This window comes from Megalobrama amblycephala, linkage group LG12 (genome assembly GCF_018812025.1).
Source record: "Megalobrama amblycephala isolate DHTTF-2021 linkage group LG12, ASM1881202v1, whole genome shotgun sequence".
Classification (NCBI taxonomy): Eukaryota; Metazoa; Chordata; class Actinopteri; order Cypriniformes; family Xenocyprididae; genus Megalobrama; species Megalobrama amblycephala.
This window is the reverse complement of record NC_063055.1, coordinates 8856910-8880557: the sequence shown is the minus strand read 5'-3', so window position 1 is coordinate 8880557 and position 23648 is coordinate 8856910. Positions and strand designations below refer to the sequence as shown.

Genomic DNA, 23648 nt, shown 5'->3' with positions numbered 1-23648 from the left:
ATTACGCAAGCCTGTTTGGTTTCCATAGGTTACAACGACGCTATTAAAAACTTTGATCAGACATGCAAACTTTTATAAGAATTAACACTTTAAAAGTAATAGAACAATAACTAATTAATGACTTATTGGCAGTATTTATTCACAGTGTTATTAGTGAGTTTAATGAAATTGGAGTTGAGATGCCTCCCAAACGGAATAAAAGTATTACTCCTGGAGGAACTCCAACTGGGGCAGCTGCTGCTAACAAAAGCTGGGAAACGGCTCTTAGTGCTGCTGTATTTGATGAGGTAACATATAAATGACACCAAGATACTGTCACGATAAAGCGTTTTTGAAATTACTGTTCAACTTGTTGTTGTTTTTGCTCTGTCCTCTCATCATTTACTCACCATTATGTTGTTAGGCAGAATGATAGTCCCAGTCACCATTCACTTTCATTGTATTTAAAACGATGCAATGAATGTGAATGGTGACTCAGGGTACGTTTACACGACAACGATGTTATAAAAAGGTCATGTTTTTCCTTTGCGTTTTTCGCGTACAGATAACAACGTCAAAACGATCGTCGTTCACACGTACCCGCGAAAACGACTAAAAACGATGTATTATGCATGACAGCGCAGTAGTTGGTGATGTCACTCTGTAAAAGAAACACTACGCGCATATATAGACTGAACACGTAATACGCATGCGCATTACGCCACCGTTTTCATGTTTTTGTAGTTTACACGGAGACGATTTAAAAAATGTGCACACAAGGTTTGCGTTTTCAGGCCCTCAAAACCCCGTTGTCGTGTAAATGAACAGCCAAAACGCATAAAAGGTTTCCTGTTTTTAGTTGAAAACAGTGTCGTGTGAAAACGGCCCCTCAGGTTCTCAGCCCCTAACATCACTCTGTTTTGTGTATCCTTTTAAATAAATAAATGCAAAATCTTGTAGCATTATCCAACAAACCATTGCATAGCTTGTAAACACTGCAGAATGTAGAATTTGCTTCAACAGACCCAAAAAAATGTGTATTTTTTCCTCCTCTGAATTATCTAGAATGACTGGAGGGCCAGTCTGTCTATGGTGCAGGCAGAGAGAGCAGAGGACGAACAGCTCATCAACGCCCTCCAGCAGGCCGTCCAACAGCCCCTGCGCAAGCTTTTCAGTGTGCTGTCCTGGGAGGACACTCTGGAAAAGGTTTCTGTTCAAATTATGTTTCATTAATGTTGAAAAGAAAATAAATATTAGAATCAGTCGTTGTAAATAAATCAATCTTCTGTGACACAGATCAATGAACTGGGAAATCCAAAGACCAGAAAGACTAAAGATCTTCCCATGTTTTATGAGGTGAGTATTGTTATTACCATGATGACAAATTGTAATCTCAATATAGCGTTACAAAAAATATATAGATTTTTATTGTTGAATCATAATCACAATTTTGATAATATCTTTTGAGATCTTTAACCAGTTAGAAAGTTAAATAATGTCAAATTATGCTGTCTATTCATGGTTTGTAATATGTAATTTGTGTTTCTGTAGGTGACTGAACTTGCAAAGTCGATGATGGATGTTGGAGAGGAAATTACTGTGGACCTGATGGCAAAATTAATAAAGTTCCAGCTTCTGACCATCAAAAACAATGATATTGCAAGAAGGGCTGCTGAGCAGAAGGTAAGAACTTTTTACCATTATCTAAAATAAATAATAGAATAATAATAACATGAGTCAACATATATTGCAACATTGAACAGATTGATGCTGGATGTTTGTAATATGGTACACAACTGAAAGCTTTAAACACTTATAACCTGATTGTGAATAGTAATTTATGGAAAAAAAATACTATATTATGCAGGGGAGAATTATATTTACACATAAAGGGTCAGTTCACCCAAAAATGAAATTTCTGTCATTAATTACTCACCCTCATGTCGTTCCACACCCGTAAGACCTTCTTTCATCTTCAGAACACAAATTCAGATATTTTTGATGAAATGATGAAACAAAACAACACTAACAACTTTATTCAACAATCTCTTTTCTTCCCTGTCATTATCCTTACGCAGTTGCCGCAGTAAGCACAGTGAAGGCTTACATGTTTACGTCCGAATGCCGGCTCAGTATTGGCCAAAGCCAATATATATATATGGAATAAAGTATTCTTGTCGCTTCATAAAATGAAGGTTGAACCAATGCAGTCATGTGGACTATTTTAACGATGTCTTTAGTACCTTTCTGGGCCTTAAAAGTGTTGATCATATTGCTGTCTATGGAAGAGTCATATACCTTTTGATTTCATCACAATATCTTAATTTGTGTTCCAAAGATGAACGAAGGTCTTACGGGTGTGAAACGACATGAGAGTGAGTAATTAATGACAGAATTTTCATTTTTGGGTGATCTAACCCTTTAATGTTTGATAACACAGATTTATTCTGAAAAAATTCTAATCAAATATACTATGCATAAAATTTTATCATAACTATGTTTCTGATAAACAGTAACACAGAGTGTGTATATTTAAGGCTGTAGAGGAGAATGCTCATGTTAAAGCGGGCCTGAATTCTGCCAGCAAGGATCAGGGGGGCAAAGGAGCAGCAAAGGGGAAAAAAGCTGCTGAGCTTCCAGTTCCAACCAAAGAGACCAAACTCAAACGCAGAGGAGAAGAGGAAAATACATCCAAATACATAGGTGAGGCCTGATCATAGTTACTTAAAAGGTTAAAACTAAGAAACCACACAGCAAAATCCCCAGAGTTAAATCAACTCTGCTCAGAGTACATATGGTCCCTCTCTAAATAGTGTTAAAGTAACGCTGAAGCAGATTTAAAGTTAATGAGATAATTAAGCAATTAATAAGGCTGTGACTTAAATCACTTGTAGTTGTTGTGTTTTTTCTTATTTCTTCAGTGATTCTGCTTGTTAACAGCAGGTGTTCATCACTAATGCACAATCATTACTTACTCAATTACTTAATTTAACTCTGCTTCAGTGTTATTTTATCACTATTTAGAGAGGGACCATATGTACTCTGAGCAGAGTTGATTTAACTCTGTGCAGTTACAAAAATGAATCTCATTGTTTCTGATTGAATATCCTAGAAATATATCAGATTTGGAAGCAAAATGGGTTGCATATAGTGTTTTGATATTGACTTTAAACATATCCGTCCAGATGACGAGCCTGATGATGGGCCGAAGCACTACATCCTGATAGTGGGATTCAACCAGCCTCATCTGATCTCTGCATTGGATTCTCTGGGTATCCATGTGTCCAATGTTATAAAACTGGACTTAGAGAGAGAAGACCAGTCAGAGGCAGAAGAGGAAACAGCAGTAGAGGAGAACCATCACTCACCTGAAGATCAGGGCAAGTTACTAAGAAATTTTATGCTTATACCTTTCAAATTATATTACATAGTGCATGCAGAATTTGCTGGATTTGGTGTTAAGATGTAGTTGTATTTGTACTCAAATTAGCAGGCTGATGTTAAATTTGTAAGAATACAAAATCAGGATTTAAAATCTCCAAGTTTTAACTTGACCTGTGTTCAGATGCTGAGGCTCTTAAGCAAAGAAGGCAGCAGGAGCTAGATGTGTTCTGGGAGCAGTTGGATCAAGTCTTGAACAGTGGGAATATGGGATCCAGACTCTGTGATGTGGCCAAGTTAAACTACAGCGTAAAGAGCCATTTACTGCCCCAGGACAAGGACAACGCTGAAGAAATGGTGAATGGAGAGCAAGAAGTACACTTTCTTGTACCACACTGCACTTTACTCAGTATTTTGTCTTGTTTTGTACAAAATATCTAAACATTCTTAAATCAAAACACACCGGAGAAGCAAAACGACTTTGGATATTAAGTCTTATTTTCCGAAAAATGTATCCTAATGAAGTGTTTATGCTTAAAAGTACAAAAAAAATATCTGTATCTACAGAAGTTTACATAGTACTATCTGTCATCCACTACTCTCTATAGCTGGCGTTTGGAGCTGCTATATTTGAGGGTGTAGCGTGTCTGGTGTATCACAGCCTGGACTGGAGGAGACAGTACAGCCATTATCTCAGCTGCATGAGGTTAATCCAGGTGCCTGTGACCTGCAGATCCATCCCGCAGCCCCGACTGCAGAGCTCCACTGAGGTACATGACTGCCTCTACTAATAATAGTGCTGCTAATATGCCAAATAAAGTAGCCAGTGATGAAAAAACGCGTTATAATCAGTTAATTTTAGAAGTGTATTGTAGCAGGATGTACTTGTCGGTTTCTTGGTGCTGATATTTATCATGGTTTATGTTTTAGGTTGTACAAACTCCAAGGAAGAAAGTAGTGTCAGAGGAAGACCCTGGTACAAGACATAGTACACTGATTCTGGATTTCACACACACACACACAAATTGTAACATTGTCTCCCACTAACTTTCATACAAAATGCAATCAACAAAAATTACATTTATTAAAGTTTTAAATTCATTAATGCAGTGTTATTTGAAATAATACCACAAAATCCTGTGCTCATTCACATGTATTGTTCTCTGTTGTGCCAGTGTTTGGTCAGTGTGTGCTCCAATTCCTAATTCCTTGCATAAAACAGTCTTAAACTGACTCGTTGAGTTTCCTCAGCAGAGCCAGAGTCTCCTGTTCAGAACACAGAGGTTGATATGAGATACTACTGTGACCTGCTGGACAGGATTCCTACTGAAATCACATCCGTACTTCTTGTATTGCACTGCATGCTGGAGCAGGTGAGGGAACTTTAGTATAACCTTTAATTTGAAGAAATAGAAGACTGTTAACTTTAAACTGTACAGACCAAAGAGACAAAAATGTGCAAAAAATATCTGAGATAAAAAATGTGAGACAAAAGTATTAACGTTTGCACACAGGTTTTACATTCAAATGCTGCATTCATTACTGAATAAGACACGCTGTTTGTAAGCTGTTTATTTCTTTCAAAATTTGGTTGCTAAGTTTCCTGTGTGATGACTAGGTGGTGGCCTCAGAACAGGAAGTCAATGCAGGATCAGTTGATTCCGAGGAGCTCTTTGACAGAACAGACCAAGATCTAATCAGTTATATGCTTTCATCTGTGTTGAGCCTGCCAGAGGATGAAGAAAACAAGAAGGTAAAATGTCTGCTCACATCAATGCTACAACAACAAAAGTCACTATGTTTCTAAATCAAAATCAATCTACAGTTGCCATAATCTGCGATTGTTTGATGGTAGGAACTCAAGGAGGATATTGGGATGCAGAAAAGCCCAATGAATACCGATCAGACACACCCTCTCCTGCTCAATCACCATGATGAGAGAGCAAGGAGACTCCATCAGCTTCCTGTGAGCATGCGAATATACAAACTGTCTCCCATAAATGCTTGAAAGCACACACAAATGTTGTATTCTGTGCATTTGCCCTTTTGGATCCTGTTTTAAACAAGCACATTTTAGCTTTAGGTCACCTACGTAAATCCATATGGATGCAACTGACACAACTGTCATATAAATAAAATCCTTATTCATATGTTGCAGATCCTGGATGGTTTTGATGTCATCAAAATTGAAGCAGACATCATGAAACAAAGCCTTGCGTGGACCAACGTGATGTTCAGACACGCTGAGAGCAACATTGATAGACTGGCCAGATCACAGGAGCTAATGTACTTCTGCACTGACGGTGAGAAAGAAGGACAATAAATTGATTTTTTTAATGTAAAGGGATAATGAAAGGAATGATGACAGAATTTTCATTTTTGGGTGATCTAACTCTTTGTGTATCTCCAGAGTCACTGAGCTGGTCTGAGCTACAGAGGCTTCTCCAGCTGTATGTGTTTGAGAGCATGCTTTTGACTACAGTGGATGAGAACGGCTATATTAAAGAATCTCAGTCGAACCTTTCATACCCCACACCGTGGGACAACCCTGTTGAATTCAGCAAACACCTGTATTGGAGAAACAGAAAGATACCAGGTGTGATACCAGCACAAGAACAGTATTACAATTTACTTTAAGTTATGCAAATACATTCAATTTGTAAGCAAATATTTTTAAATCAGTCTTTAATTGTAAACATCAGTTGTTTTATTTTTAAAGGATCAGCAAAAACCAATGATGGGACTGACGAACCAACGGTATGATTGAATTTTTTATGTAAAAAGCTATGAATGTTATACAAGTAAATTAAACATTTATATTGACACTATCATTAGCAAGTGATTGGTTTTTAATAACCTTATAACTTTTATAGGATAATGAAGTGACTGTAACAGATCTTCAGAAGACAATGATTCGTCAGCTGGGACACTGGAACTTTGTGGAGAAGCACAGTGCTCATGTTTTCCCCCAGGTACCCAGCTTCAAATCTCACCTTAAAATATAATTTATAATTGTAATATTTTGAAAATCTATGAGAAATTTTAATTTAAAAAATAACAATGAGTAATCTCTCCTCATATTCAGGTCCTTCAGTCTGCCTCTGAGGCTTATAGATGTGTGGACACATTTCATTGTATTAGAGACAATGCTACATATGTCATCTGCCACAATCCCATGAGCCCTCAGAGGAGTTACAAAGAATTCTGGGATGCATCACTTCACACAGATGTGGGCTTCAGGTACTTGTTTAATCTTAAAAGTTTTCAAGGTCCAATCACCCAAAGGCAATTTATTTCAACATTTATTTGCTGCAATTAATTATCATATAAGTTTTCCTAATATGTTGATAGTACTGGAACATCATACTGAGTAAATACTACACTTACATTTACAGATAAAAAAAAAAAAAAAAAAAATCATTTACAAAATATGCAGTATGTAATGTTTGATATAATATGAAATAATTATATTTAAAAAATGTATTTTTATATAATATAAAAAGTTTATATTATATTATATTATATTATATTATATTATTCTTGTAGGAACTACTTGGAACATGTGGCAGACTCAATCAGTGAATGGACCAGGCAGGAAGAGGAAAAATGGCAGATGGAGCAGGAGAAGAAAGAGGCAGAAAGAACTCCCATCCAAACCCCTTCAGAGGCTGACAGAAATAGAGGCAACATATTCATAAATTATGTCTAATATATACATCTATGAGCAGGATCATGTAGATAACATACAGTACAGTCCAAAAGTTTGGAACCACTAAGATTTTTAATGTTTTTAAAAGAAGTTTCGTCTGCTCACCAAGGCTACATTTATTTAATTAAAAATACAGTAAAAAACAGTAATATTGTGAAATATTATTACAATTTAAAATAACTGTGTACTATTTAAATATATTTGACAAAATAATTTAGTAATTTATTCCTGTGATGCAAAGCTGAATTTTCAGCATCGTTACTCCAGTCTTCAGTGTCACATGATCCTTCAGAAATCAATCTAATATGCTGATTTGCTGCTCAATAAACATTTATGATTATTTTCAATGTTGAAAACAGTTGTGTACTTTTTTTTTCAGGATTCCTTGATGAATAGAAAGTTCAAAAGAACAGCATTTATCTGAAATACAAAGCTTCTGTAGCATTATACACTACCGTTCAAAAGTTTGGGGTCAGTAAGAATTTTTATTTTTATTTTTTTGAAAAGAAATTAAAGCAAGGATGCATTAAATCAATCAAAAGTGGCAGTAAAGACATTTATAATGTTACAAAAGATTAGATTTCAGATAAACACTGTTCTTTTGAACTTTCTATTCATCAAATAATCCTGAAAAAAAATATTGTACACAAATATTTTGTACAATTGTACACATTAAATGTTTCTTGAGCAGCAGATCAGCATATTAGAATGATTTCTGAAGGATCATGTGACACTGAAGACTGGAGTAATGATGCTGAAAATTCAGCTTTGCCATCACAGGAATAAATTACTTTGTGAAATATATTCAAATAGAAAACAGTTATTTTAAATTGTAATAATATTTCACAATATTACTGTTTTTACTGTATTTTTAATTAAATAAATGTAGCCTTGGTGAGCAGATGAAACTTCTTTTAAAAACATTAAAAATCTTAGTGGTTCCAAACTTTTGGACTGTACTGTACATCAAATATATTTGAAAATATGTTACTATAGATGTGATGTGTATGTTTAAAACTGAATTTCTTTCTTTTAGACTCTCCAGTGATGTCCCCAATCTCAGACACATTAGAATCATATATAAGAGAGGATTCTCTCAAAGTGAGCTGAGATGTTAACCATAACATATAACGATTTTTGTTATACACATTTTCAGATTTCATTATTTTACACTGGTCCTTTTTCTTGTGTATTTACTTCAGGCATGGAAAATCGAGCAGGAGAGATTAAAGGAGGAGGAGCAATTCAAAAAGACAAAGAAAGAAAAAGGAGGAAAAGCAACACCAAAAGTAGGAGAGAGAATCGACTCTGTAAAAGAGAACAAGAAGACTCCGCTGTCCTCAAAAAAGAGTAGAGACAACATGTCCAAAACACCCAGCTCGGCTACAGAGCCTAGAGACAAAACCAGAGATGTTCTAGAGACGCCTCAAGAACCAGCATATGAGAGAAGAACAGATGTCTGAAAAATATATTACCACATAAACTACTTATAATTTAGATTTGATGGTGCTAAATTAATTGGCTAAATGTTTGTGTATTTCACATAGGTATTCACAGGATACAGTTTAAATGGGAAACTGGTGCAGGTCACTGGCAAAGTTCAGTCTCTCTTTCCCTGTGACGGAGGACAAATAGATGTGGAGAGTTTTCACTTCACACAAGGTTTGAGAAATCAAACTGGGAAAAATGTACATGCGCAAACACATTTGTTTTATGTTAGAGCTTCTTATATATACTGTAACGTTTGTTATTTTAGATCTTTTACAACTTTATTATATGATTGGTTTCCATCTTTAGGATTGACACAAGTGAAAGTATGTGTGAAGAAGGATGGCCATCAGTTCTACACAAACATTTCAGAGAGAAAAAAAGAGGACAAACTAAAGGATATTGACATGTTCAGTAAACAAGGTATGTGTTGTAAACGTAATGTAACATTATTTTATGAAGCCAATTTCATTCTGTAAAAGTCACTTAATTTAATATTTACACATATTGTTTTGCCCAATTCAGCTGCTCTTGGAGTAAAACCAGATTGTGAGACAGAGAAATATGGAACTTTTTATGCTGTACTGGCCAATGGCATTCAACTCTCCTGCAGTCAGAGCAGCCCGAATAAAACAAGAGGTCAAACTCTCCAGCCCACTGTGCCCAGTGCCTTCTGTACAGACCAACAGGAACAGGTGATTGGAATAATAATGGAAAAATGTTGGTTAGTAAGGATTTACATTAGTTAGATGTTGGTTAGTTTAGCATGCAATTCATTTTAGGCTGATTATCATAACTAAATAGCAATTTTCTCCCTCACAAATGTTTCTGAGGTACCTGAGGTACGTTGTGAGCCGATGGATGATTCCTCTCCTCCACCATTCCTAAATCTTTATGTATCTCTTCCCAATGGACTCATCCTGCATTTTGATTTTGAGGACTCAGCAGGTGAGACGTTTTCAATTTTTATACATATATAACATGAGTACATAACATTGATACACCATAAGGTTCATTCTTTCGATGCAGTACATTTTCATGTTTCTAACTTATTTTAATATTTTAAATAACTTAAAGGTGCTAAAGAAGATGTTTTGTTTTATACGTTTTTGCAATATTACTTGAAACTGTCTTTACTAACTGATAAAAGACTATTTATTAGGTGCACTGAAAGGAATAATATTAATATACATCATCTGTGCACGAGGTAGGGCCTTAAAAACATCAGCCAATCGTTTACGCGATCATCGCGTAAACGATTGGCCCACTGGCTTGTCAATCACTCCCATTACGTTCCTTGTGAGAGACGTGTGCGGATTGGCCCTCTGGCTTGTCAATCACTGCCGTGACGTTCCTTGTGAGAGACGTGCGCGGCTGCGCGCTCCAGTAACTTTCCACACTCCACAGGCGCCGCATGCAATGTTTTTGTCAGGAGACAGGAGTAACAACTGCAGATTATGAGTTACCTGCGGTGAGTCCGACATAATGAATCCACTAACACGACACAGCGAATTCCGGTGGTAAACACTCGTGTTCCAATACTCGTGCACGAGTTTTGGGAGGCGTTCCCTCGAAAAGAGCTGTGAAGGAGGGGGGTTGTTCTTACGCATGCGCTCATTTAAAAAACTCACTAACAGTCTTTGGTTTCTCAGTCGACGAAAAGATCCTCTTTAGCACCTTTAATAAAAGGTACTGCACAGCAGGAATTTCCCATACAAAATATTTCATTTCTAGTCTGTATTAATCATTGCAAAAACATCAATAAAAAACTGTCTATAAATGACTATTGTATTGGGCTTGATGTAGAACCAGCCTTGGCCTACCATGTTTTATTTATATTTTCCCTCTGTTTCAAGGCACAGAGAGCAGCTGTAAGGTCTTATCTGTGTTTTTTAGATGGGGAACCTTGTGTCCGATCTCTTCTGATACGCCAGAGATTTTATAATGCAGAGTCTAGTTCAGACCTGACCTCAGACTTTAGTATACACACTGAGGTCTCCAGGGTCATCACCAGCACAGGGACCGTCATCAAACACAAGAGAGATGGCTCTACTGAGGTATTCACATATACAGACAATTTCATGTCAAAAATGCACTGTTTCTGACAGATAATATAGCACAAAAAGCACACTTCAGAGGAAGTACACTGTATATATGTGTGTGTATGTTTCAGGTCCTGTTTGCAGACGGTACAGTCAGTACAAGCCCAGACTCTGAACCAGTGTGTGTGCTGGTTCTACACATGCCCTTAAAGGAGGCGGAGCCTATCAAAGAGCTGACAGTAGACTCCAAAGACACTAAAGACAAGAAGGGTAGCAAACACAATCAAATTTCTAAGAATATTGAAAACATTTTAGGATATTGATTTATTTATTCACACCATGTATGCACCAACGTAAGACAAAAGTCTTGTATGCTCCCCAAGGCAGCATTTATTTGATCAAAAATACAGTAAAACTGTAATATTGTGAAATATTATTACAATTTAAAATAACTGTTTTTTATTAGATCACTATCTATTTTAAAATGTAATTTATTCCTGGGATGGCAAAGCTGAATTTTTCCAGATGGCAGTATCATTACTCCAGTCTTCAGTGTCACATGATCCTTTAGAAATCATTCTAATATGCTGATTTAGTGCTTAATAAACATTTCTTATTATTATCAATGTTTCAAACAGCTGTGCTGCTTAATATTTTTGTGTAAACCATGATATATATTAAACATTAATGAATAGAAAGTCCAAAAAACAGTATTTATTTGAAACAGAATTTTTATAACTATATAAATGTCTTTAATGTCACTTTAGATCGATGCATTCTTGCTGCATAAAAAATAATTTTTTAAAAAGGTCACTCTTTTAAAAAGGAAATCTTAAAAAAGAATCTTACTGATCCTAAACTTTTGAACAGTGTACATGAATGAGAGAGACTGAAATGTCAAATACCAATGTTTTTTGTTGTTCACAGGCAAAGCTGAATCTAAGGTAAATATAGAGGATGAGCAACAAATGTCAATAGAAAATGAAAAACCAAAAATCGATGTTGAGATTACTGGAGGCTCTTGGACCACCACCACCCCCTCTGGCCTCAGAGTTGCCTCTGTGGCAGGGAAGGAAGTCGAAGTGCAAGCGATACTGGCCTATCATGCTACAGATCCCTTTAATGGGACAGTGAGTGCCTCGTCAATCAAATCTAACATCTTCTTTTGTGTCATTGGATGATTTGTTGTAATACATATGTTTCATGTATAGGTTGTGGTCACAAGAGAGGACAAAGTGTTGTCTGTGTTGAAGAAAGATGGAACTGTGATAGTAGATCACGCAGATGGAACACGTATTACCACCTTCTACCAGCAGGGGGAGCTACAACAACATTTGCTCTCAGGTGCAAGAGTCTTCATGCTGTACCATCACAAATAGTTTATAGAGTGTCGACAGGAAGTAAGAGTTTAAAATCTGATTTCAGAAGAAAAACTGGTTAGGGTGGAGAAAGCTGATTTTGCAACGGTAATAATGAACTGTGAGAGAAGAACATGTGATGTTTTTTTCGGAGATGGCACTTCAATCAGCGCTACTGCTCACGGATCATATAAAGTAAGAAGATGGATGAAAGAATATGTGTGAGATATATGAGTGAACATCATTTGGAAATCCGCTCTCTGTCACTTTAATGTAGATTTATCCCAGTGATGGTGGTGTCCTCCATATTGATAAGGATGGTGGAGCGGTGTACGCATCTCATCAGTCTAAAGAGGGACCAGAGAGAGACCCACTAGGCCAATATGTGATGAACCACAGAGCAGATGTCCTCTGTCATGTGACAGACCCTGAGGGGAACTACTTTCAAGTACTTTCCATGATAATGTCTATAGTAAACATAAAATGTCTCACAATTTTGATCTGATATATTAATAATTTAAGTTCCCTATGGTCATGGAAAACCTTCAAAATTGTGATTTTTACATGACAGGACAGTCGTGTAAATTTCTATAGTGAATATATAATATATATAATTTATATTTTATTTTATTTTAGTTCAGCTTCATTTTCAATTATGGAAAACAATTTTTAATATTTTTAACAGACAATAGACACTCTTGTATCTTAGTTATCCTGAATAAAAACCTCAAACATGTTAATGCTGTGTGCAGGTCAATGCAGATAGTCTGATCACTATCACGACTAATGGATCAGAAATGAGAGAGACAGAAACAGATCTTCAAAAGAATGCTGGCTCTGAAACACACCCACCCAGGTAAGTCCCTAAAAACACAGACCCAAGGTCATTTAAATTTAAAGGGATGGTCCACCCAAAAAAATGAAAATCCTGCCCTCATTTACTTACCCTCATGTTGTTCTAAACCTGCATGAAGTTCTTTCTTCTGCTGAACACAAAAGATATTTTGAAGAATGTTGGTCCCCATTGACTTCCATAGTATTTTTTTTTCTCTATACCATGAAAGTCAATGGGGACCAACAACTGTTTGGTTGGAAAGATTTCTGAAGGATCATGTGACACTGAAGACCTATGTAATGATGCTGAAAATTCAGCTTTGCATCAAAGGAATAAATTAAAATTTATAATATATTTTATATAATTCTTTTGAATTGGAATATTTCACAATATTACTGTTTTTATTGTTTTTTGATCAAATAAATGCTGCTTTGATGAGCATAAGGGAGTTATTTTAAATCTTACCATCCCCAAACATTTGAACAGTAGTATATTTACTTAAATTCCATTGCATTTTATTTGCATTCCAAGTGAGGAATGAAAAACTGACTTGTTTAAAACTGAATAAATGTGTTACTTTTTCTGCGGTTCTGTCTTTGAGGTTGTTTGTGGTACATGAGAACGGTTCAGCCTCAGAGCTGCTGAGAGCTCAAGATGTGGAAGATCTCCTACAGAAAGCTTACTGTGACTCTTCTATCGCCATTCTCACTGACCCACTACCAGACTCACAACGTGAGCACACTTTCCATTCATTCTGTGCATCTTGTTACCTTTACAGTCTGTATTTTCAATGCGGCAAGTAAAATATCTCAAGTATTGTTCTCCTGCATTGATTTCTCTTCAGAATCGTTTGCCATCACTCTGCTAAGGCCCTGCCCAGAGATCAGCACTCATTGGCTCTCATGCAACCAAGATGAAGACATCATTCCCACCAACCTCAAATCCAGGAAATGGGAGTCATTCCCTGCATCTGAGGTAATTTGTAATCTATACGTGTTCCATGGAAGGGAAACTTTCTTTTGGTGTTGGGCACAAACAACCAGTATGTTTTATGGATATTGTCAAAACAAATCCACATTACATATCCCTCTCTTTTTTTGCTCCCAAACATGTTTGGAAATGTCTGTGTGTTTGAGTGTGCAGGTTAGTGTGAACTATCTATAATGCCTTGATGATTTGTTTCGATCTCTGGTGCTTAGAAGAAGACTCCAGGCCCTCCTTTCGGGACCAATCTTGGTTGTAGTCTCGAGTTAAAGGAGAAACCCTTGAAGTCTAGTTCCATCCACATTCAACCGGTTTTGGAGTGCCCTGACGTGCTGCTGGTGCGTCAGATTACCCAGCATCCACCTGTCACTGAACCACTGCGCAGGAAACTACAAGACAAAGTCAAGGTGCTCTAATTCCTGTCACACATAATAAGTGAATGTGATGTGTTTTTTTCCCAGGATAACCTTTTTTAACCTTCCTGTGTTAGTATAGTGTGTCAGTTAAGCCACAATATTGCCAGACCCCACTACTGTTCTCTTTTCACTTCCCTTCAACCTACTTTGTTCTGCAACTGACCAGTTACTTAATGTAATAAAAAAACAACATTTAAACATTTATATCCATACCTATTTATATATTACAATATCCCCCCCAAAACAAAAATCTGACCTGAATATTTTTCAAATTAATATATATATTTCTGATTTCTGATATATTTCTAAAATCAATTTTGTTCAAACCTTCAAATCCCCAAATATATTACAAAATGTACTTTAATGGTCAAGAAATAATTTTTTGGCTATTTTTGTATATTTTGAAATATATATAATAAATATAAATATATAAATATATATATTATAAATTTACCCTCTGCTCTATGGGTTTAATCAAACAGGCATATTTGGAGCAGCTTCTACAGAGAGAGAATCAATGGGAGAAGATGCAGTTGAAGGACCTTCGGACAGCAGAGGAGAAGGTTCATCAGAATGATCTACTGCAGCTTGTACTGGTCAGGCAAGATCCAATGCCATATTCTTAAAATGATTTAATAAATTCAGATGTCTATATGTATATAAGATATATGCTAGCTTGGCTTAAATAGGTTTAAACGTTACATTTGTTTTAGTCCCTGCCTGATGCTGTAGATCCTCCGGTTGAAATGGAGATAAGGCCTCTGTCAGGTGAGAACATTTATTTATTATAACATACATTGTAAATATTTTATTATAATTCTAAAATAATATTTAAAGGTGCTAAAGAGGTTCTTTTTGTCGACTGAGTTTTTGAAATGAGCGCATGGGTAAGAACAACCCCCCTCCTTCACAGCTCATTTAGAGGGAACGCCTCCCAAAACTCGTGCACGAGTATCGGAACACGAGTGTTTACCACCGGCATTCGCTGCGTTATTAAGCCGGGCACACATTTAACGACTAGCTAAAACATTCTGACTATGCTCAACATACAGCGATTGTTTCCTGCTCCTGAAGCAGATTTATATACTTTCACATGGAATTTGAACACCGACTGTAATCGCAGACTGAACGCAACTGGCTCTGACTGGACGCGTTTGAGCGCGATCAGTCATAAGTATCAATTGACATTCATAATCGGCCTTACAATCGTTAAGTGTGTGCGCGATTATGTCATTATGTCGGACTCACTGCAGGTAACTCATAATCTGCAGTTGTTATTCCTGTCTCCTGACAAAAACATTGCATGCGGCGCCTGTGGAGTGTGGAAAGTTACTGGAGCGCGCAGCCGCGCACGTCTCTCACAAGGAACGTCATGGCAGTGATTGACAAGCCAGAGGGCCAATCGTTTACGCGATGATCGTGTAAACGATTGGCTGATGTTTTTAAGGCCCTACCTCGTGCACAGATGATGTATATTAATAATATTCCTTTCAGTGCACCTAATAAATAGTCTTTTATCAGTTAGTAAAGACAGTTTCAAGTAATACTGCAAAAATGTATAAAACAAAACATCCTCTTTAGCACCTTTAATATTTAAAGAAAGAAGTTAAAGGGATAGTTCACCCGAAAATAAAATTTCTGTCATCATTTACTCAGCCTCACGTTGTTCTAGACCTGTATGAGTTTCTTTCTTCTGTTGAACACAAAAGAAGATATTTTGAAGAATGCTGGTAACCAGACAGTTGATGGGCCCCACTGACGTCCATTTTTTTTTTTTTTTTTCATACTATGGAAGTCAGTGGGGACCAGCGACTGGTTACCAACATTCTTCTGTATTTCACAGAACAAAGAAACTGTTGGTTTAGAACAACTCGAGGGTTAATCATTAATTTACAGTTATTTCAGAGGTCGCGTTAACCGAAAATTTTCCGTCATTGACGGAATTTTTTTATCAATGACGGAAAAATCTGAAGGCCGTCCGTCACGGTGACAGATTACACTGAGGGTGATCTACTGTAAATTGTAACTGTAATTCACACCCCTGTCCAGTTGGAGGCGAGTGCGCTCCAATGTAGCAGCAGAGCACTGGGTCCAGAACAAAAATAAAACTGGCAGGAATCTTTTGCTATGCGTTTGATACTGATAACGCACAGGCGCGTACCCAGAAGCTACAACTCTCTATCACGCCACATTAAAGAGCGCCAAAACGGTATTTATTGCTTGAATTTCTTAATGAAATGGACAGAATTTGAAATCTGAGACTTTTGTTCCATATCAAAAGCAACACAAAGCGTTAAGCCTATTGCGATTTATTGGATGGGAGGCGCACAATGCACTGTTTAATCATCAACTGAAAACAGCATATAGCCTACCAAGAGATCGATTGTGATTTACGAATCGATATTGGTCTCATGAATGCGCAAAACAGCAAGGAGACATTTTAATTGTTTATTAATAAAGTAATGTTTTCTGAATCAGTGTCGGCTGCAAAGATGAAGTTGATATTGACTCTCATCATATCCTCATGATGCGCTAGAGAGAGAATGCACTTCATTCGGTTTAGTCTACATAATCAGGGTAGCCTATTTCTTTTCGTTTTGAATTAATTCGTTTTCGTTAAAGTAGGTATTTAAAGCTTTCTGTAGATATATTTCTCATGTCTGTGAGGCAAGCAGCCGCTGAGTTTCGGTTCATTTAGCTGACGCGTTCCAGTTCATCGCGCCCGCGCCTCCATGTCATGATTATATTTTCTGCTATATTTGCTTCTTGTTTATTACATCCAGGCAATTGGTTAATGAAACATTGATTAAAATTAAGATACAATTTTTACAAAACGAAATTCACTTTAAAGAAAGGCTTTCTACAAAATAAAACTTAATGAAGTGTTTAAAATCATGTCTGACCCACTGGTCTCCCGATATATTGCGCATCTTATGATGCATCTTACTCATGCTGTTTACTTTTCATAATCAAATAGATGAATTTAAAATATAACATAGGACTATTTAAACATAAATATGAAACTACGTTTTCTTTAATGGCTACCATCGTAGCCTATAGTACAGTACAGAGAAATTTCATGTGTGAATTACCCGTCATTTTAATTTTCATATTTTAATTATAATAACACATTTAATTGCTTTTATTTTTGTTCAAATGCTATAACACATTTATTTGTGAACAAAAATAAAATAAATTAAATGTGTTATTATAATTAAAATACGAAAATTAAAATGACGGGTAGTAATAGATTATGACGGAATTTTTACGACCCTGTCCGTCAAAATGACGGACAATGTTAAAGTCTAACACAACCTCTGAGTTATTTAACCCTCCAATGCACAGATTATTGAATTACAATACTTTAACATTTATTTTTATTTCAAAACTAATAATCATCAAAAATAATCATCCACAATATTTTTTAAATGATACATTTTGAGTGTCAAAGATCTGTGCACTGCAATATTAGTAAACAGCAATAAAAATGCAAAGATGATTTTTCATTGGTCTCACATTTACAGTTTGTCGGTTTTTGTTCCTCTCCCAGCCGATGTGGCGTCTCTCTACACTCAAGCGGTGCGAGCAGCTCAACATCCCCACAAGCTACAGGAAAAGACAGAAGAGAAAGTTTTGTTGTAAGTGGTATTGTTCATTATTTACTCATCTTATCTACAAATGTAATATCTGTAAATGTAGACCAGAATGAGAGTTATTAAAAACAAGCTTATCGCACAAAAACTCAGTCAGTAAATTTGCTGAGCCAATAGACTAACCATAGATAAAAATAGACCACAGATAAATGTTACTGAAAGTGGGAAAGTGTGTGGTGACTAATTGTACACTTATACTGTTTGCTTTCAACTTCTGCTTAAACAGCGTCAATAAAAAGAAGCAAAAGTCTCTGTGGGAAAACAGGGTTAATCAGAACAGGTAAACAGTTATTCTGTGTGAACGGTTTCAGTTTAAGAAGCTCAAAGCGGGTGATGCATAGATGTGTTGTTTATCCAACCTTCAGGCAAGAACTTCAGGAGCAGAGAAGACACCGAAACGCACTCAGACACCATATTGTTACACCATACTTTCACCCTGAGCTGAAGGAAATGTCACTCTTTACTGATGAGGCTAGTACAACCATATGAATATGTCTGGAAGAGCTAATAAAATGACAAAAGCACATGAAATTACTACAAATTAAACTACAATTAACATGAAAATGAAACATATATATATATATATATATATATATATATATATATATATATATATATATATAAAAAGCTAATTCAAAATATTAATAAAACTAAAGTAACACTGCTTGAGGTACATCCTGAGATTTTAACTAATATTTCAATAATTTATCAAAAAATTTGCATTTTTGTGGTTTTTTAATGTTGGTTAATGGTAATGCAAGTAAACAAATAAAATATTTCATATTTTTTAAGTGACTTATTTATTTTTTGTTTGTATTTAAAAGTAATGTATTGTAACTTTACATTTTTAAGATATAATTACGAGCTGTAAATTTGTAAGTGGGTGTGGACCGAAATGCTTAGTAAGCTACATGTGTTAACGAGTGATTCAGCAGAAGTCACATAAAAAAATGCATTAGTGTTTTGTAAAGCAGTCTGTGTGCTAATGGAGATGTGCTAATTTTAAAAGTGCGATTAAAACCACAAATGATCACCTTTCAATGATGGCACTATTTTTATACTCTCAGACTGAGCGAATAAACTTTATGTGGTAGAACTTTATTTCTGTAGATGATACACCTGTAACAGAAGAGCCTGATAAGCATCAGTGTTTGAAACAAGGAAATCCCCCCTCACTGCTATATGTTAGTTTGCTTCGGTTTTTCTGTCAGAGGAACACTTCCTCTAAATGAAAGCAGAAGCGGCAAAGTGATTCAAGACTCATACACCAAAGCAAACACACACAGAGGAGTTGTATAGTGACAGAGAGAGGACAAAGAATCACATGGTAGTGAGAAGATTACTAGTTCCAGGTGGGTCAAGAGAAAGTAAATAGAAGGAAAAAAATAGAAATAGAAGAAACTGGTTCAGCAGGTTGACCAGCAATGGATTGTCTTTTTCTGTGGACCTGTTTGCTTACACACTGAGGTGATGTGGTAAATATTTAATCTGATCAAACCGAAGATTTACAACCTTCTCAAGCTACAAATCGGAGGCACAGGAGGGAGTTTGCACTGTGGTAAGTCACCTTCAACACATTATGTTTCAGTCCTTCAAGCCACATGAATGTGGTATACTTTGATGTCCCATAATGCTTGCTTTCATTTCGTAGAAACACCTGTTAGATGTCAGTTCACAGCATGAAAGCTTGTAAGTTAGCAAGATGTGTTTGAAACTGATAAACAGGAAACATTAAGGAAATGCAAAGCAAAAGTCAACTGAAATACTGAAAAATATAGAGACAGTAATTGTTTTCATATATATGTATGTATATATATGTATGTATATGTATGTGTATATATATATATATATATATATATATATATATATATATATTTATTTATATGTATGTATATATGTGTGTGTGTGTGTGTATATGTATATATATATATATATATAATATGTATATATATGTATATGTAATGCTTTTATCAGTCTGAACAAGTTTTATCTGCACAACAGGGCAATTTATGAAAATTTCACATGCAAAATTAAACATTTGCCTATTTTATGTGTTGCATTTATGGAGAAACGGTCTGTTGAAAGACCTGAGTTACAGGAAGAACTGTAAAACAAGCATGACTGATGCAACAGATTAATAAAAAAAACTTTATAACTCAAACGTTACGTATAGATGACTTCCACCACAAGCTTTTTTGAATTTCCTGTGGTGAGAACAGCTAAAATTCAATAACTTCCTCTCAAGAACACATTTAATGTTGATGTACTGGAATCTCACTGTACTGCAGTGAACTGAGAAGATAATTTACATTATGTTGCATGATCCTTGATAACATTTCTCAACAATATCCTTGCTAACACGGTCCATATTTGAAAGCTTGTTACTTTACAGTATTCAGAACTACGGAAAATAAGAAATAAACATACATTAACTTGTAACATATACTGTATTGCCCTCTAGAGGTTGGGGCAGCCTTGGTTTAACATTTTTAGTGTTTAGGGAAGTAGTTTAAAAATGAGAGTCCTTCTTCTTGACCTGAAAGCTAGGTTATTGTAAAAGAATCTACTGCCTGGTAATTTTATGACACTGGGGTGTAATGTAAGAAATTGGAGCGCAAAATTTGACCTGCCTTTGTTCCTGCCGTGCTGATTAACATCCCTCCTGTACAGAAAGGAGAAACGTTTCATTAGATAATAACCTGCTTTATGGTAAGGGTGTGTACCGCACACGTGTTATTGCTTGTCTGCTGACTGACATCAACCGCTGCGCTCCACAGTCAATCTAAAGCACTTCATAAATTCCAGATCAGTTTGTCTTGGTTTGTAGTTCTGTACTGAGTAAAATCTCAATGCATTGCATGCACTTTAAAAGCTCGATATCAGTCGGAGTAAAGCAATAATTTTGTCTGACATAAATCGTATCAGACCAGTAGCTTACTGAAGTCTGTTTTGTAAACAGGCCTAGATATTGCTCTTGTATCTTGTCTTGTCTGGTGTTCATCACCATGTCCCCAGAGGGGCTCTGTAAGGTTTAGAATCTAGCTTGATTATATTTTTATTACTTAAAACTTGAGTCCCACGTGGTTAAATTAAAGAAATAATTAACCTCAAAATAAAAATTCTATTTTTGTTCAAAACTTCTGAGCAGCACAATAGGAGACATTTTGCAGAATTCCCAGGCTGTCATAAAATACAAGTGATCAGCTATATCGGCTATTAACTGTCCAAACCATAACCATAAAAGCAGTATATATGACTTGTGCCCTGTTTTACTTCTAATGTCACAAGAAGATTTAAGCCATATAATTACCTTGTGTGAAGAAAACATTTAACTGCCAAAATTTAAATCTAATCCTGAAAAAAAGCATTGCCATCTGGTTAAGATGCGTCTAAATGAACATGCTATTCCAGGAAGTGTCGTTTTAGGGTCAGTGTTTTTTTTGGTGTATGAGACATGCAGGAACATCTGTTTGCTAAGCCTTCTTTAAAAGACAATTGCAATCCTCAGAGTTGCAATATTCTTGAGTCAACATTACCTTTCACAACATGGTTTGAATTGCTTGGTTATAGAAGCCTGATCTGAGGTCAGACCTTGTCATTGAATTCTTTGTCATTGTTGCAATTTAATCTGATTTGTATTTTGATAAAAGAGACAAACAATGGACAAAATGTATAAAAGTGGTTTGAGATCAATGTTGGCCAGCTAACAAAAATATGTTCTAAGAAGGTTTTGCTAACGTTCACATTAAGTTATGAAAACGCTATTTCGGATTGTTCTCTGAACATTTAAAGCATTTTTTCTTGGTTATGTGAACGTTAGAGATAACAAGGGAATTTTTGATATCATTTTGCAAATGTTATGGGAACATGAATTTTGTATGTTCTCTAAAAACCATCTGTGACATCAGTAAATACAATTTTAAAAAAATGTTCCATGAGCAATATAAGAATAGTATTTTTGTGCTAAAGTTTTGAGAATGTTATTAAAGACAAGATAACTTTTGAACAAACATTCTATTAACGTTACTGGAAGAATGTTTGTTTATAACTTTGAAAGAACCTTTCCAAGAGCTGTAGGATGAAAACAGCTGTGTAGTGCGAAAAGTTCAGATGTCATCTACTGTCCCACCACATTCATCACACCATGAATGGCCTTTAATTTCGAATAATGAGAGAGTGAGAATGAGTGGGTGAGTGAGTGAATGGAAGAGTTAATGATTGATTGATGTTTGAAGGAGGAGTTAAGGAAGAGGATAGGATCCCTTTTCCCAGCAACCAGCACAACCCCTTTCTATTCAGCTCTGAGCCATAAAGGATAGAAAACCAGGATTCTCTGACACCTTCATTTGTCCAAACAAGAGTTTTGACAAAGTTCTGTTATAATAGATCTTGGCCAAAAAGGGGGATGGAGGAACATTTCTGAACTACACTGAAATTATGGCACCCAACAACAGCGATGTCACTGTCTATAAATGAGCTCCTTAAAGTCCAAATATACACTAGGTTTGAACAACCACCACACATAACAGTCATGAAGTGCATCCTCAAAATATTCCCACATAACTGCTGAGATGGAGTCACTGGGGCAACAGGAAGACCTACTGCTGACCTGAGGTCATCCTGTGGGGAATACAGTAAGCTATAAAAAGATCTGGAGTGTACTAATGACCACGTCTTTCACGAAAACATGGCAATAAACGTATGGGAGAGGATGGGGATTTTTGTTGGGAATAACATGAGCTTTACATGGACAGAACTTGATACAAAAACCTTTTTAGTCAACACAGCATTAAATTATTAATATAAATAATAATAATACAGTGACAATGTTTCAGGCAGTTTTGTGACAATATGTTTTTATATATTTTTAAAAACAACATTAACAATATTTTACAATAAATTATTATTATTAAATATTTTAAAAAATATATAACACTGTTCAAAAGTTTGGGGTTGGTAAGATTTTTTGACATGTATATAATTCCTGTAATAGACAGATAGACCCTTTATTGTCCCCCAAGGGACAGGCAAAATGTCAAAAGGCTTTTTGACATTTTGTAATGTCAAAAAGCTGAATTTTTAGCATCATTACTCCAGTTTTCAGTGTCACATGATCCTTCAGAAATTATCCTGTGCTGATTTGCTGCTCAAGAAACATTTCTTATTTTTAATTTTGAAAAAAATTGTGCTGCTTAATATTTTTGTGAAAACCGTGATACATTTTTCAGGATTCTTTTAATAAGTAGAAAGTTCAAAATCACCACTATGTCCAACTGTGTTCAGCATTCGCTTAGTGATGTCTGATCGCGCTCTGACAACGGCAGTGATGTCTCACGCATATAGAGGGTATGCATCGATGTCATTTTCCCGCCGAAAGCGCGCTCCCTCAGCTGGACTGAGTGGCAAAAGAACCTACTGCGTGACTGGATTTAATAGGGGAAACTGCGAAAACGCGAGTAAAACTAACGAATTACACTAAAGGTTGGAATTGAATGTGTTCCTTACAACTTGTCAAATAAACCTAATCCTTGGATATTGACATGCAGCCTGGAATCGTGTTTCCTGACATTTATATGTGCCTGATTTCGACGGCGGGGAGACACATAAAGCAAATATGCCTGTGAATATTTTATATAACTACAATATCGGTAGGTTTAAATCCGCGTAATCACTTATATCAAAGTTATATCGTCATATTGTCCAGCCCTAAAACATATATAGTTTTTATAGTATAGTTTTTGTCAGTGTTGTTTATTGAAAAACACCCAATTATGCAGAATATAAGATGGGAAATATTTAATTG

At 35.8% G+C, this 23648-nt stretch overlaps 2 protein-coding genes across 8 annotated transcripts in view; both read left to right on the top strand.

The window, feature by feature from the left end:
- The first annotated feature begins 31 nt into the window (after positions 1-31).
- spag17 (sperm associated antigen 17) lies at positions 32-18886 on the top strand. 6 transcript variants are annotated; one of them, XM_048211339.1, is made up of 39 exons: positions 32-287; positions 1045-1185; positions 1276-1335; positions 1531-1662; positions 2517-2682; positions 3165-3359; positions 3545-3717; positions 3969-4130; positions 4291-4336; positions 4615-4733; positions 4979-5113; positions 5216-5326; positions 5519-5663; positions 5771-5956; positions 6080-6117; positions 6234-6332; positions 6446-6600; positions 6907-7043; positions 8106-8170; positions 8272-8526; positions 8617-8731; positions 8867-8980; positions 9083-9252; positions 9391-9505; positions 10454-10614; positions 10731-10869; positions 11527-11729; positions 11811-11943; positions 12025-12152; positions 12235-12405; positions 12710-12813; positions 13394-13524; positions 13637-13767; positions 13992-14183; positions 14675-14788; positions 14906-14960; positions 17743-17830; positions 18072-18125; positions 18211-18886. In XM_048211339.1, exons 1-39 carry the CDS (start codon positions 180-182, stop codon positions 18332-18334), a joined length of 5070 nt encoding a protein of 1689 aa, XP_048067296.1. In that variant the 5' UTR covers positions 32-179; the 3' UTR covers positions 18335-18886. The 6 variants fall into 6 exon arrangements, with proteins under 6 accessions (XP_048067296.1, XP_048067295.1, XP_048067294.1 ...); XM_048211338.1 differs by having other exon boundaries at positions 4612-4733; XM_048211337.1 differs by having other exon boundaries at positions 4291-4348.
- A 165-nt stretch (positions 18887-19051) lies between these two features.
- dennd2da (DENN/MADD domain containing 2Da) overlaps positions 19052-23648 on the top strand; it is a 24976-nt gene continuing 20379 nt past the window's right edge. The window contains exon 1 of one of the 2 annotated variants that reach the window (XM_048211343.1): positions 19052-19403. The gene's annotated coding sequence lies outside the window, so the exon portion shown is untranslated. The remainder of the gene's footprint in view (positions 19404-23648) is intronic. The other variant, XM_048211341.1, reaches the window with a different exon arrangement.

Bases quoted from the DNA above. Each gene is read 5' to 3' on its own strand.
- spag17 (XM_048211334.1), top strand. From the start codon at position 180: ATGCCTCCCAAACGGAATAAAAGTATTACTCCTGGAGGAACTCCAACT. The intron at 6,118-6,233 runs GTATGATTGAAT...TAACTTTTATAG, and splicing joins ATGGGACTGACGAACCAACG to GATAATGAAGTGACTGTAAC. The intron at 7,044-8,105 runs GCAACATATTCA...TCTTTCTTTTAG, and splicing joins AGAGGCTGACAGAAATAGAG to ACTCTCCAGTGATGTCCCCA.